Raw genomic sequence first — 16,353 nt, forward strand, 5'->3', positions numbered from 1 at the left:
AAAATTAAACCCTTCTACACACTTTTCCACAAATGATTATCTAGTCAATCCACATTATATAAGCATAATAATTACAAAACAATACAAGAACAACACGTCAACTCACCAGAGATCAAATGGGAAAATAATTCACCGACTCAGATATTTTCATATCAGAGGGTTCGGCTCGGTAGAACTTCTAACTGGGCCTATAAATCCTACTGATCCCTCAACATAAATATTTACAAAATCTTTCGTAATCCTACATGTATTTAAAATGATTGATTTTTGCATTTTTATATTTAAATTCTATATTGATTGATCATTTTTGCTGCGCTGTTTTTGCGAAAAAGCACCTCAAAGGCGCTGAATTAATAATCTAAGGTTGACGTGTATTTTAAGGTTATGTATATGTTTGTTGTAAATCATTTCAGTATGAAAACATTGGTTTTGCCCATTTACTGCAAATGAAGTGACTTACCTATTAAGAGCGATTAAATCGATTAATCCTTGGATTCTTTTGATGTTTCGATTAAAATATTTAGTCACTAATTTAGGGGTTAAATTGGTTTATAATAGTTATGTATTTGTTCATACTTACAAATCTAAAACGCAGTCTGCTGCGACTGTTTCCACAAACAATACGTCAAAAATTACCACAAATATTAGCGCAAACATTTATGTTTTCGACCTTTGATGAAACATACACATCGAATCTGATAGTTATCACGGCCATCTCAGTGTTGTTCCTGATGCAATTCTAATATTCGAATTCCTCTACCTCGTGGGAGTTGTTACATAAAATTCTGGGCCGGAACCTGGGCTGATTCGGCGGGGAATTTGTCACGGAAGTCTTCTCGCAGCCTACCATTTCCCCAGGGAGCTGTGGTCCGCTTGGAGGCGGCCAACATCACATTATAAATTACGGGATCATTGTAAACTATTTTATTATAAACATGGGTTTAACTAACTCCTCTACTCAGTGTCCAAATAATATTCACAACAGTGCCTACCTCATGAGTATGGAGTCATCTACCTTGCTACCCTGAGCTGGTGACTCATCAGACAAACAAAGCCCGATTGATGATTGGTTTTGGCGCACTATTTTTTAGGAAAGTCTGTCAGATGAGTTGTCACCATATCAACCCACGTAACAACACAAAAGCTCGAAAACTCTTTATTCTTCGTGACTGACCGTCCGCGCAGTGGCTGTCAAAAAATTAAATAATCCCCTCCCCTGCCTTCCCCTGCCTTCCCCGCTTTACCTGCGCAGAGAATGTTTTCCATCAGCCACGGAATATACAAACATTGCGTTTGCGAACTAAAATGTGTACGGAAACGCCCCCTTTTTGAATGTTTATTTATTTATTTTATTTATTTATTTTCATTCAAAAAACAGTTTTTACATAAAAAGCATACTCTGCACATCTCACTAGGGCATTCCTGTATCAAGATGTGCAGCTTTACAATAATATCATTTAAAAAAATACATATATGTAAATTTAAAATAATAACAACATTAAATTAAATTTAAACCAAAAAAGAAAAGTTTATGACACGGACGTTTCAAGACCGGTAGACAAAAATAAACAAAATTTTAGTAACAAATGTATGAAAAAAATAAAAACAAAAAAGTCAACAAAAGAAGCATTATTAAGTAAGTTGGCAACAATAATATTCTTCCGTTAACTAAAGTACAAGGTACCTGTGCTGGCTTATCAGACACAAGCATAGGGTAACCATACTAACAATTACAACATGGATAGTATGAATAATAGATTATAAGAAAAAATAAAAATAACTAAATAAAAAAGGTAAATAATAACCGATAGGTAAGTAGATAATATTATAATAAAAAGTAAGTAAGTAAATATTTTAGCTAGACAATAATTAAAGTAAATATTAATACGATAATTAAGTAGATAATAATAATAATAAGTAACATAATAATAAATAACCAAAAGTTATTTTAGAAGTAAATAAGTGCACGCGCAGTAAGTAAATAAGGATAGTATCGAAACAGAGCTTCCACAAGGAATTATGATATAAGCGACAACATGGGTGATCCAGAATCATCACTCTCAGCTAGTACGGAGATTTTGACCATTTTCTTGAATGAATTTAACGTACCTATAGTTTTTATATTTTCTCCAAGCATATTATATAGCAACGGAGCTTTATATGAAAAACTCCTTTGTCCGAAGGATGTTCTGGTATACACCGGCTGATACATTAAAGAAGAATAAGAGCTTTGTTTGAGCCAATGTTTGAAGTAATGTTTGTAGAATCGGTCGCAGGAGACCGTCGCATTATGATTTCAGAGGATATTTTGGTTTTAATTTATTAAATAAGAGAAAACTATAAGATTGGTTGCGAGGTCAACATACTGTTCACCGAACTACCGATTAAGAGACTTTCCAAAAACTTAAAATAATAATAATGTACCTGAATTGTGCTCCAGAATCGCACAGATACATCTCCTGCTTGTTGAGGGTGCGATCAGTGGCGGGCGCCGGGTGGTAGTGTATGACAGCTCCGTTGGGTCCAGACGCGCTGATGGTGGCGAACGAGAGCCCCATGTAGTCGGGGAGGGCCTCGCGAAGTCGCTCCAGCTCCGTAGCCCCCGATACCTCAGTGATGTTGGTGACCCCAACAAGAGATATCTGGTTCTCGAGCCAAGAGAAGTAACGAGCTAAAGCGGCGCCATCACGGATGTGGCACTGCACAAAACCCTGTCAAACAATTCATTTTCATTAAACATTGAAGTGTCAGTTAAATTAATGGTTCCAACCAATTCCGGACCTAGCCGATCGTGGTTACGAGGCGCCAAAGAGATTCTCTAGAATAGGATTTCAGTCCTTACAACAGTACTATTGTATTTCTTATAGTTAATAAAACAACTTGTAACCTTGACCAACTACTATAATATCATTGAAGACTCCCACGATTCTCTACGCATAGGAATCTTATTATTATATTGATTATGTAATATAACGCCTGTGGCGCCAACATTTAAATACGCAGCTACAGTTTACACTTATTTATTTATTATTTTTTATTAACGCCCTATTGGGTTTTTACATAGTAAGTTGACATTATATGTATAAAAATGTAACATGTACATGGATAAAATAGCTAGATATAATATACTCATAAGGTAATTAGAAAATAATATGGTAAAGTAAATCAAAGTATGAAGGCTAGACCTTTTTTTTAAAGCTAATAAATACTACAAGTTAATAACTAGCAAAAAGTTCTAAAATTAGTTGCCTTTTGAAACTCTCAAAGTTATTAACACCAAATATGTCGATAAGTTTACAATATTTGTTTGCAAGGTGATGAATTCTAGGAATTGGTGAGTACAAAGAGTAGTTAGTATTGAGGTTATTGTTACATTTAAAAGTGTCTATTAGGGTGTCCCTTATATTTCAAAGTTTTTATTTTCTAATGCATAGGTCTTAGTTTTGTTCCTTTGCTTCTAAAACCCTCGGATTTTTTTTTAACCTTATTCGGAGCACGATAACCCGTGCCGACTTGCACCGAATCATGTTCATACAAGTTGCGCGGAAGTAGCGGCGCGCACTCGCGGTATCTGTCATTTGTGTTCAGTTATTCTCGTGATTATCACGTATTGTTTTACATTTAAAAGATGGCAGTGGAATTAAGAAGCAATAAAAAAAGTATTTTCTTAGTTGGTGACGTAAATTATCAAATAACAGGCGCAAAGTTACCGTCTAACCGGCAAGTTCTTGTAGTACTTTTTTTTAACATTCGCGAAGTTAAATTGACTGTTAGTGAAAGCGCGAATCTCGTCATTCGAGAGTGTATTATATTTTGGGAAAAAGATAGAATCCCTACCAGAGCTATACCTAACTGTGTAAAAAAACTTGTGGATCTTCACCATGCTTGGAGGGAGTTGCAAAAAAATTAAAAAAAAAAAAAACACTTGTTTACAAGCGCCGTGAGGAGGACTTTCAAAACAATTTAAACAATATATTCGATATAGCACACGTTGATGCTTTAGAACGGATGAAAATAGAAGAAGACAAAATATTTTTACAAAAATAAAGAGAACCAGGCCGTCCAGGATGCTTAGCGGGTGTAGACAAAAAGTTAGCCGAAAAAGAAGAAAGGACAAGAGAGAGAAAATTAAAAGAGAAGAAAAGACATGAGCAAATGTGTTTCGCGAGTTTATCGTCATCTCTTACTACACAAGATTTTATACAAACACAAGGACATACCGATCAACATACCAGCTCTGAAGAAAGCCTCGAGGAACCCTTGCCAACCACCTCTCAAACGGTTTCTGAAACTACTACAAAAAAGTGGGTGTGTCAAGCCTACGCAAGACAGAAGTGAAACTTCTAGTATTCCTCTCTCTCTATTTTCATTTCATCATCTCTATTTTCTCTCTTAGGTTAGTTTGAAAATTAGAGGTTAAATAATTCAACGACGAAGCATGGATTTGCTTTTTCTAATATTTTCTTATAGATGAATGACGTTCGATTAATGTATAGTTCGCTGTCTGTACCGCCTGTTGGCCATTGCTTTGATTGTAACGACATTCCTACATCATATTTCACTGTTAATATAATCTCGCCAATATATTAAACAATCCTATTCCAACAATACTACTATATTGTGAAATATTTATCAACTCTTATAGGTTATATTTACCTTATGTTAATGTCATCACTGTGTGAATCAGACTCTCCTCTTCTTTGGTGATTCTCAGGGGATATTTCCTCTTGTGCCACTGATGTGTTCATCACCTCTATCTCGTCACTACTCATTTTTAACACTGAAATTCTGTACCAAACCGTATGAACCACAATCAATTACGTATTTCACTCGTATTACACTCACGACGCAGTATACTAACCAAGCAGCTGATGCTTGGCGTGGCGCAGTTCGCTGGTGTCTGAGAGAGAGGAAAGAAGAGAAGAGAGAGAACGTTCGTGAGCGGCTCCCCCACCTCAACAAGCGCATATGGTGAGAGAGGGACAGTGAACGGTGAGCGGTGGTGGGGGTACCCGCATTTTCGTGTCGATCCTGACTCGGTTTTACTCCGTCCCCGAAAATCCATTACGCGCCTAAAGAAGTTTCACTTCAAAAAGAGGACGGAAAAACTTTATCACGCCTAAGTTAGTTGCAGCTCTAGATAGATGTCAATTAAGCATAAGGGATTCTGTCTATATTCTTCATGCTGTAGTAGAAGCGCTAGACCTTAGCTGTGATGATTTTCCGATAAACAAATCGTCCATTCAACGCATTCGCACACAGAGTAGAAAAGATAGAGCGGAATCTATAAAATCAGATTTTCAGGATAATATGCCTGAAATGGTGACCGTTCACTGGGATGGGAAATTATTACCTGGACTGGACGTGAGAAGTTCTAAAGAAGAACGCCTGCCAATTCTAATTTCATTTGGAGAAAAGGAACAACTGCTGGCTGTACCCAAACTGGAGAGCTCTTCCGGCCAGGATCAAGCTAAAGCTGTGTTAAACGCACTTCATGACTGGAACATCGATGACAAAGTTCAAATAATGTGTTGTGACACAACTGCGTCTAATACAGGGCGATTGAAAGGAGCCTGTGTACTTTTGGAACAAAGACTAGACAGGGAATTACTACTCTTTGCTTGCCGCCATCACGTTTACGAACTGGTTTTGAAATGTGTGTTTGAAACAAAAATCCAACAAGTTACTAGTAGCCCTGATATTCCAATGTTCAAAAAGCTTAGAGACAACTGGAAAACTATTAATCCTGCTGCTATTGAAACATACACCGATATAGTCACACAACATTTTTGTAATACAACAATAGAAGAACTGTTGACATTTTATAATCAAGAACTGCAAAAAACCATTGTACGTGACGATTATCGTGAGCTGATTGAACTATCTATTATTTTCTTAGGGGGAGATAATGAGAAAAAAAATTAATATCAGACCTCCTGGAGCGATGCATCAAGCAAGGTGGATGGCTAGAGCTATTTACTCTTTAAAGATATGTTTGTTGCAATCCCAGTTCAAAATTAGCGCCAAGGATAAACGAGCACTTCAAGACGTTTGTTTATTCATTGCGGTTATATATGTGAAACCATGGCTTGGATGTAGTCTGGCGGTAAAGGCACCAAATCAAGATTTGTGCTTTTTAAAGAGGCTTAAGGAATATGAAACTGTTGACAAATTGATCTCCAAAGCAGCCCTGAGCAAGTTTAGTCAACATCTTTGGTACTTGTCAGAAGAAATTGCCGTTTTGTCACTCTTTGATGATGAAGTTAATACACAAACCAAGGGAAACATTGTAGTGAACTTACAAAGAGAGAGTTTGTATGATTCTGGGAAGAGATACATTCCATCGAAAGAAGATATGTCTGATTTTTTGTATGGTAAGTAGGAATACATAGTTTTATTTTTTATACTGTTTTCACTAAACTGATAATAAAACTTATTTATTATTGCAGGAAAATTATTAAGTGATTTTGTGTCTGTCAAAAGCACAAATTTATTTTCTCGATTAAAAATTGATGAGAACTTCCTCCAGAGACCCGTTTCTACGTGGGACGAAGATGTTGCCTATATAGAGGCAAAACGAAAAGTTTTTTCTTTAAGGGCAGTTAATGATACAGCTGAAAGAGCTGTAAAACTTATACAAGATTTCCATGGTTTGATCACTGCAAATGAAGAACAAAAGCAATTTTTGCTACGCTGTGTGCAGGAGCATAGAAATCTGTATCCAGATTGTAAAAAAGAGACCCTCAAAGGAAAATATCCTGTCTGATCTGTAATTTTATCTTCTTTTAATAAATATTCTTTTAAATATAAATATTTAAACTGCTTACTTTGTACTGTTCATGATTTATTCCTTCTGTGTACTCCCTGTGTGTAATAAAAGTTTATTATTATTATCAATTTTTCAATTGATTTCAATACATAACGGAAAGGGTTAAAAACAGCAATTTTCAAAATCTTCAGAGCTCTGTCGGCACGGGTTAATGTTGACGTAGGAAGATAAAATTTTGTATTTAAGTAAGTCTGGGTAGTTCAAAAAGAAATAGTGGGTATGCATTTTGATATCAAAAAAAAAAAATTTTTCAACCATATAAGGGACGCCCTAGTGTCTATGCTTCGAGTTTGTCTGGCAGGTACATTCATATAAATTAATTCCAATAATTCAGGGCTGTCAATGAGAGATTTGATAATTTTGAATAAAAATAATATATCAGTTAGAACTCTTCTATCCGATAGTTTGAGAAGTCTGGTTTCGGTACGTAAGTTATTATAATTTATAAATTCGATGGGAATATTCATTTTAAAATTGATGTACCGAAGAAATTTATTTTGTACCTTTTCTAAGGCTTGAGAATGGACTTTGTAGAACTGTGACCATACTGTTGAATTATATTCTATTTTACTTCGTACTAATGAGCAATATAAATGTTTTAAAGTTAACACATTTTTAAACTTTGCCCTCATTCTCAAAATAAAACCGAGCATTCTCATTGCATCGCTAGTAGTTTCATCGATGTGTAAGTTAAACTGTAGACTTTCGTGGAATAAGATACCGAGATCTATAATCTGTGAAACTCGAAGAAGATTAACGCCATTAATGAAATAAGAAAAATGAAGAGGATTTTTACCTTTGTAAAAACTAATAATCTGGCATTTACTAATATTTAGTTGCAAATCATTTTCTGAACACCAAGCAAATAGTTTATTCAGATTCGACTGCAAAATAGCGCGATCATTATCATCTTTAATTATTCTGTAGATCTTCAAATCATCGGCAAATAACAGAACTGTGACTTTGCTAAAAATATTTACTATGTCATTGATGAACAAACAAAATAATATTGGGCCCAGATGAGATCTCTGCGGTACTCCACTTGATGCCGCAAATTTGTAAGAAGTGAATGAATCAACCTTTACCGCTAAGTACCTTCCCAACAGATAACTCTTAAACCATTCAAACATGCTCCTTCTCACTCCCAACAATTTTAATTTACGTCGTTGAGACGTCACTCCTGTCGGACATTTGCAACAACTTGCTTTAGATAATAAAAGCAATAATAATTGGATAAATTGTTTAGCACCATTTCTATGGAAAATCACCTCAAGGGCAATGTAAATCAATGCTAGCATCAAAACAGTAAAATATAATGACAGCTAAATAAAACATTCTAGTTTCGACATTTTGAGAATTCAAGGATGGATTGTGAGCGACAAGTTTTATTTTTATTTTTTATATTAACTCCACACAGGAGGCCCTGAAGAAAATAATATCCCTCAGGGCCTATGTCATCTTTGGGGATGCTGTGTGGAGGGTCTTTTTGTGGAGAGGAAGGAGTGAACATGGGTCTTGTAGAGTCCCATGTTGTAGGAGGGAGGAAACACAGAGGCGGGCAGTTCGTTCCACAGCCGAGCTGTTGAACTTAAGAACGAATCGTAGAAGCGACCCGTTCTCATGTGACAAATGTCAACCGTGTACAAATGTTGGGCGCGCGTTTGGCGTGTATCCCGACTACGCACCGGTGCCGAAGGGATCAATGACGCTAGTTCCTCAGAGCATCTTCCATTGTAATACCGATAGAACAAGGACAGCATACCTACCTGACGCCTGTGCTCTAAAGATTGCAGTCCGTTTGTTAAGATTGGGGAATCTATCAAACGGACCGCCCGTTTTTGCAGAGTCAAGGGTTTTTTTCAGGTATTTAGGGGCTCCAGACCAGAGATGGCTTCAGAGATCACAAGTATGGATTGTGAGCGACAAGTATGGATTGTGAGCGACAAGTATGGATTGTGAGCGACAAGTATGGATTGTGAGCGACAAGTATGGATTGTGAGTGACAAGTATGGATTGTGAGCGACAAGTATGGATTGTGAGCGACAAGTATTTGCGACGTGAATATACAACATAGTATTGCATACTTTTTTTTTACGTTAACTCCACACAGGAGGCCTTGAGGAAAATAATTTTTAAATTTTAGGATGCTGTAGGATGGTCTTTTTGAGGAGAGGAAGGAGCGAGCGTGGGTGCCATGTTGTAGGAAGGAGGAAACACACAATGCTCGGCAAATCGTTCCACTGTTGAACTCAAGACCGCTTCCTAGAAACGACCCATTTTCATGTGACATAATATGTCAACCGTGTACAAAAGTTTGACGAGTTTCCCGACTATTCACCAGTGTCAGTTTCTCGGAGCATCTTCCATTGAAATACCGGTAGAACAGGACAGCATCCCATTTGACTCCTGTGCTCTAAATTAATGTATCAAGACAGGGGAATCTATCAAACGAACCACCCGTTTCTGCACCACAGAATCAAGAGTTTTCTTCAAGTAACTCAGGGCTCCAGACCAAAGGTGGTTACCAAATTTAACACTGGGACACACTTGCGGTCTGTAATATAATACATGTTACATTGACCGGTCGGTGGCCGAGTTGACATCGCGCTTGGGTCCCACTCGGGCGTAGTGTGTTCAATTCCTCGGCTGGCTAAGTCCTCCATCACAACACAAGCAACATTTTCAGCTTACTGTGGTGGTAGTAGGAGATTTTCAAATATTGTCAGGTTATTCGTATCTGCCCTGATGATGGACACAGTAACGTTGTCCGAAACGTTGGCTAAAGACGGAGTTAGCGCAACACGACATAACACCCCAAAAACAAATAACTAAAACTAATAGAACAGGTTGATAATACATAATTTACAAGTGAATACAAGGAATTTACAATAGGAAGTTAATGAAAAAAATAAATGATCCAATAATACTACATATATAAAAGCATATAATCAAAGAGTCATTAATACTAAAAATTATAGGAAGCATATAATCAAAGATACAAATCAAATTGATGATTTGTGTAGAAAATGTTTGGCTTTTCCGGAAACTATAGAACATATTATATCGGGATGTTCTGTATTAGCACCGTCCGAGTATACATTTAAGCACAATCAAGTTTTAAAAATAATTCACCAAAATTTGGTAATTAAACATAACTTGATTGACTGCCGTAATGTAGTACCATACTATGAATACGAACCAAATTCATTTTTAGAAAACGAATTTTATAAAATATATTATGATAAAACTATACTAACAGACCGAACGATTAGTCATAATAGACCCGATATAGTTTTACATGACAAAATTTAAAAAATAACTTATATCATTGATGTCGCTATACCAAATTCCTGTAATATTCAAAAATCTGTTAGTGAAAAAATAAGAAAATACACAGATTTAGGAAATGAAATAAAAAGAATTTGGCATTCTCAGACTATAAAAATATTACCATTCGTTATTTCGGCTACTGGCATTATACCTAGCTCTCTTATTAAAAATTTAGGCGTATTAGATCTATCAAAAAATTTATATATAAAGATGCAAAAGTCGGTAATTTTGAATACATGTAGGATAACAAAAGATTTTTTAAATATTTATGTTGAGGGATCAGTAGGATTTATAGGCCCTGTTAGAAGTTCTACCGAGCCGAACCCTCTGATATGAAAATATCTGAAGTCGGTAAATTATTTTCCCATTTGATCTCTGGTGAGTTGACGTGTTGTTGTTCTTGTATTGTTTTGTATTTATTTTACTTAATATAATGCACTTACATAATGTTGATTGACTAGATGATCATTTGTGGAAAAGTGTGTGGAAGGGTTTAGTTTTTCCTATGGGGAAAATTTAACCCGGACAATAAAATCGGAAGTTTAATAATTATAAGTTACATAAAAACATAATTCAGATATTTCTTATGTACCGATAAACTTATGTTAACCGTTTGAACACCGGTGAAGACTTCAAACTGGTATGAAAAGTGTGAATTGAGTTTAATTTTTATTTTTCTTTTGTTCAAACCATCTTAAAATATTCCACGTTATTCCAAGGGTTCTTAATTTATTTGTGAGACTTTATCAAAAGCCTTACTCAAGTCGGTGTACACTATGTCTGTTTGAAGACTTTTGTTCATTGTATTAAATAAATCATTATGTTTGTTAGAGTAGATCTATTTGCCACGATGAAGCTGCGAGATTATTTTATTGATCTCAAGCGAGGGTTTTGAGATCGGAGCAAATTTAATTAATAGTTGATTGACGACTGCATACATATAGGTCTATAGTTAGAGATATCTGATTTATTACCTTTATTAAAGATTGGAGATAAGAAGCTAGTTTCACATCTTTTCGGAAAGGCGGCAATTTTTAGAGATAAATTAAAAAGAGGATAAGTCAAGACTGATAAACATTTTGATAAGAATATTGGAGGAATGTTATCGTGGGCTGCCGATTTGTTAAATCAAGGGATTTTAACTTAGTTTTAATATTACTTTCTTCAAATATACATTGATTAAAATCGATATTGTTATCATTTGTTTGCAATTTCATAGACTTTACTTAAGAAATCGGCGAAGAGATCAACGACTTCTTGAGGATTATCGGCCATTTTATTATCAAAATAAATGTTAGAGGGAATGTCAGTTTTAGTATTATTGAACATTTTTGAGAATTTGTAAATATTCTGAGGATAAGAAATTGCCTTTCTTCGCAGTTATCAATGCATTTTAGGTAACATAACTAAGTTATAGTTCACAAAATTTAGCGTAATCTTTAGGATCGAGTGATGCAAAAAAATGCTACACTTTTGTGGCATTTTATGCGTCTAATTATTTTGATAAGATCCTGTTATTTATTTATAAGTACGTGATTAAGGCGATGCACTACGTAGTAATTTAAAATCATGTGTTTTTGGTTTGAAAATTTGGTCGCCTAGAAATGTTTCAGATGCTTTAATTAAATACTGCGAGTAGAATACATCTTGGCCTTTGAAATAATCGAGTATCTTTTAGATAAGTCTTTTTATAAGCCCAGAAAAAATTAATGTACAGGCCTATAAAAACTGCTTTAAAGTTCAAAATCTCCTACTTACGAACCCATTTTCGGTTATGGTTTTATTGTTTAATGTGGCAAATTAAGTTATTTATAAAATGATTGAAAAACATTTAAATATTTGTGCCTGAAAATCCACAAAATAAAATAAAAGGCACTTTTTGGCCATGTTTTTTTCATGCATAAATCAAAACAGGCGGATGGTGTGAAGCGGGAATTTAAGCCTTATCGCCATCTACGTAAGGTGTGTTATTGATAGCGGCTCGATTCAAAATATTACACGACGTAGTGCATCGCCTTAATACATTAATTTAGAGAAGATACATTAGAGCACCATACTAGGCAGCTGCCTGTTTCATGGTGACCAATGGAGAATAGTTAGTTTGAATTTAAGTCTAGTTTAAACATATTTTGGTAGAATTATAAAAAAAAACTTTCAATAACTCACAAAATTGCCAAGTTTTCTTGAAAATAAAACACAAATATATAAAGTAGTTCACATATGTACATACATACATACACATAGAAACGCTCATATATACATACATACATGCATGTATGCATATACATATACATACACACACATACATATACTTACATACATAAAAACATAACATAAAAAGTCCCCAAGTGCCTTCCTGAAACTGTCGTATTTGGCAATTGACTTGATTTCTATTGGTAAATTGTTGAAGATTTTAGGAGCAAGAAAATTAAATTGTGACTGAGCCATTGAGGTTCTTGTTGCTGGAATAATATAGTTGGATTGGATGGAATATCTTGTGTTATAGGTTGATTAAGATAGGTTGTTATAGTATGTTTGAATTTGTAGTAGGAGGATAAGTGTTTGATGTATAGGGATTTTATATTGAGTACTTTGAAGTCCCTAAATATGTCCATCGTGGGGTGAATGTAGTGTACTTTGTAGATTGATTTTAGAAACGGTTACAAACATATCAAAAGCATTGTTTAGATTTAAGAAAAACATTTCATTGTTATTTCTTCAAGACACAAATAGCTCCAATCAGCAGAAGATAAATGAATAGTTAATAGTTATAAGTGTAATGTATTGAAATAAAGTTGAGTATTCAAGCAATAGATGGCGCTAGTCATAGAGCTTACTCCAGATTCCGACAGATGTCGCTAGAGTGTAGCAATTATCTGTGGGATAATATCGACAGGCAAGAAGCTTCTCGGACCAGAGAATTACCAACCCTCGGGTAATGAACAGTGTAGCTAAATCCAGACTTATTAATTATTACGTAAATAAACACAATTATACTAAGGGCGGCTTGCACCATAAGTTAAATTTGGTTTAAATATCATTTTAAACACATTATTTGATTTAAGTCGACTTGGCGTCTTGCACCACAAAATTTAATTCGTTAAATGCGTTTAGAACTGTCAAAGTTAAATACCCAAAAGGGGCTGTTTAACCGAGTTAAACGTGTTTAGCCCTACTCATAAAGCAGTAATGTCAAAAAAATTTAGTTTACCTTCGATTTCTGATTGTGGTTAAAATCTATCTCATTTTAATTTGTATTCACAATGAACATTTGGGATTTGTTTTCTCATGATGATGAAGAAATTATACTATAGAAATTATGGAAATTATAAATAGATTATACTTATTTATATAAGTAGACCGTTTATAGTCAGAGAAGTAAACACAAGAACAAATTTATTTGAAACACTCAGTGCCAAGAAGTTTCAAAGAAGATTTCGTCTCAGTAAAGAAATGACATCATTATTAGTGCAAGAAATTGAACCTCAGTTAAAATTCAACGTCAATTTTGACACTTCAAGTAAAATGAAACATCGTAGCTGTTTTGTCGACTCGCTAATGGCGGTAATCAGGCGGTGATTGGTTTATTTATGGCGGTAACTGTTTTACCGACGCGTTAATGACGTTTAACTAAAATTGCCAACGAACTGCGTGGTGCAGGAGGCAACTAAACGCATTTAAGTTAAATGTATTTAGGGTTTTAAATTCCTTTAGTTAAATAATATTTAAGATAAACTTTGCGATAGTTGGTGCAAGCCGCCCTAAAGAACCTTTTACTTTTACAAAGAGTTCCCAACACTGAAATCTGCAAAGTAAAGCAGACATAGCAAATAGTAATTTGATTAAAATCTGCTTTGAAAAAGTTTAACTTTGTTGATGCCGATAGATTTTTTATTCTCATTGAACCGTAACATTAATTTGTTAGTGACTTATCGATTGGAAAAATAATATCAACAAATGCGAATACTTTTACAGAAGAAAAATTGGTAAATACTTGATCGAGAAGACGAGAGTTAACACTGTATACATAATTTAACTGTCGGAGACTTAAAAAATTTTAACATCTCGATTATTTTGTGAGAACCGTGATTGACGTTTTCCGTGCTATAAGTTAGGTTGTTAGTCAGATTAAAGTCTCCCGTCAAAATCATGGTGGCACCAGAAAATCTCATTTGCATAGTTTCAACTTCGCGGTTGTGGTCTATACATATTCGGGCGTCAGAAGATGGGGAATTTAAAAACAGCCGACTATTATTTATTTTGTAACTTACTCTGATTATATCCAGACTAGGAGTTTTATTGGGCGAGACTCTCTCCATTTTGTTTACTAAGTAACTGAATAATTAATTTTATGTAAATTATAAATGAAATTCAGATAAAATAAATACTAGGAAAGATTGTAGTTATCTTAAAGGTGAAAAAATAACTAAGTGATAAAAATAATTATAATCTTTTATGCAATCAACATAACTTAAATATTTTTGTCCTTCCAGATAATAATAGACATAACAATTTTTCACATTAGCTCGACACAGGAGTCATCTTTGGGGACGCTGTTCGGAAGGGTCTTTTCAGAGAAAGGAAGGAGAGAACTTCGTCAGTATTCTCACGGAGACTCTTGACCCAGATGTAGAGGTTAGGTGCAGAATTGAAGCAGCAAGAACTGCGTTCATTAAAATGAAATCACTCTTCTGCAATGATAATATCAGCTTAAAACTAAGGCAGAGAATGCTAAAATGTTATGTGTGGTCGGTCTTGTTGTATGGATGTGAAACATGGACCTTGAAAGTAAATACCATGAACAGGTTAGAGGCTTTTGAAATGTGGCTTCACCGGAGAATACTCAAAGCCCCATGGACCGACATGATCACCAACACAGAAATTCTCAGGCGGGCTAGAGCAGAGAGAGAACTGCTTAGATTAATAAAAATCTTTTCATATCTGGGTCATGTACTTCGAGGGGAGAAGTATCACTTGCTCCAGTTAATATTGAAAGGCAAGATAGAGGGTCGCAGAGGGCCTGGTAAGAGACAAATGTCTTGGCTGCGAAATATACGAGAGTGGACCGGCATTAGAAGTGTGGAGGAGCTATTCCGGGCAGCGCAAGACAAAGAGACATTTTCTAGAGTGATCGCCAACGTCGGGGGGGACCTGATACGGCACATAAAGAAGAAGGAGAGAAAGTTTTGGGAAGGAAAAAAGAATGTGGGGTAGGAATCTGATGGACGTATGAATCCATTCGGTGCATAGCGTTGGGTCGAGAGAAAGTCCGGCTGGAGAAGTCAAAAGGTCTCCCTCAACGGATCCAACCGGTTCCGACCTGCCTCGGGTGGGTAAACGCAATACATAGCAAACCTCACTCCATGAACCCGAGCATCCCTGCCAAGTCACCAAACTTAGCTTGCCACTTTTATTTTTTATTTTTTTATATTAACTCCACACAGGAGGCCCTGAAGAAAATAATTTCCCTCAGGGCCTATGTCATCTTTGGGGATGCTGTGTGGAGGGTCTTTTTGTAGAGAGGAAGGAGTGAACATGGGTCTTGAAGAGTCCCATGTTGTAGGAGGGAGGAAACACAGAGGCCGGCAGTTTGTTCCACAGCCGAGCTGTTGAACTTAAGAACGAATCGTAGAAGCGACCCGTTCTCATGTGACAAATGTCAACCGTGTACAAATGTTGGGCGCGCGTTTGGCGTGTATCCCGACTACGCACCGGTGCCGAAGGGATCAATGACGCTAGTTCCTCAGAGCATCTTCCATTGTAATACCGATAGAACAAGGACAGCATACCTACCTGACGCCTGTGCTCTAAAGATTGCAGTCCGTTTGTTAAGATTGGGGAATCTATCAAACGGACCGCCCGTTTTTGCACAGAGTCAAGGGTTTTTTTCAGGTATTTAGGGGCTCCGGACCAGAGATGGCTGCCAAATTCGACAGTAGGGCGCACTTGCGATTTGTACAGGGTCAGCAGTTGTGTACTATTAAAGTATCTGCGGGCCCTGTACAGTACGCCCAGCTTCTGAGAGGCCAACTTTACTCTGGCTTCGATGGAGCCCCCGTACCTGAGCTGGTCACTTATAGTTACACCAATCATATCAATGGAAGGCCTGTTCGGAAGATTGCTTCCGTTGAAGGAGGCTAGATTATCATTTGGATCCCTTTTAGACGTAATCAGACTTGGGGTGACCTATGGCA

General features: G+C 36.0%; 1 protein-coding gene across 1 annotated transcript in view; it reads right to left on the reverse strand.

Annotated features, from left to right (window-relative positions):
- Window positions 1-16,353, reverse strand: part of ApepP (Aminopeptidase P) — a 41,632-nt gene that overhangs the window by 12,136 nt on the left and 13,143 nt on the right. Inside the window, exon 9 of the mRNA XM_089641720.1 lies at window positions 2,425-2,711. Within this exon, the coding sequence (XP_089497846.1) occupies window positions 2,425-2,711 (287 nt within the window). The remainder of the gene's footprint in view (window positions 1-2,424; window positions 2,712-16,353) is intronic.

The sequence above is a fragment of the Hesperophylax consimilis genome, chromosome 17, assembly GCF_061612785.1.
Source record: "Hesperophylax consimilis isolate HC1 chromosome 17, BYU_Hcon_1.0, whole genome shotgun sequence".
NCBI lineage: Eukaryota > Metazoa > Arthropoda > Insecta > Trichoptera > Limnephilidae > Hesperophylax > Hesperophylax consimilis.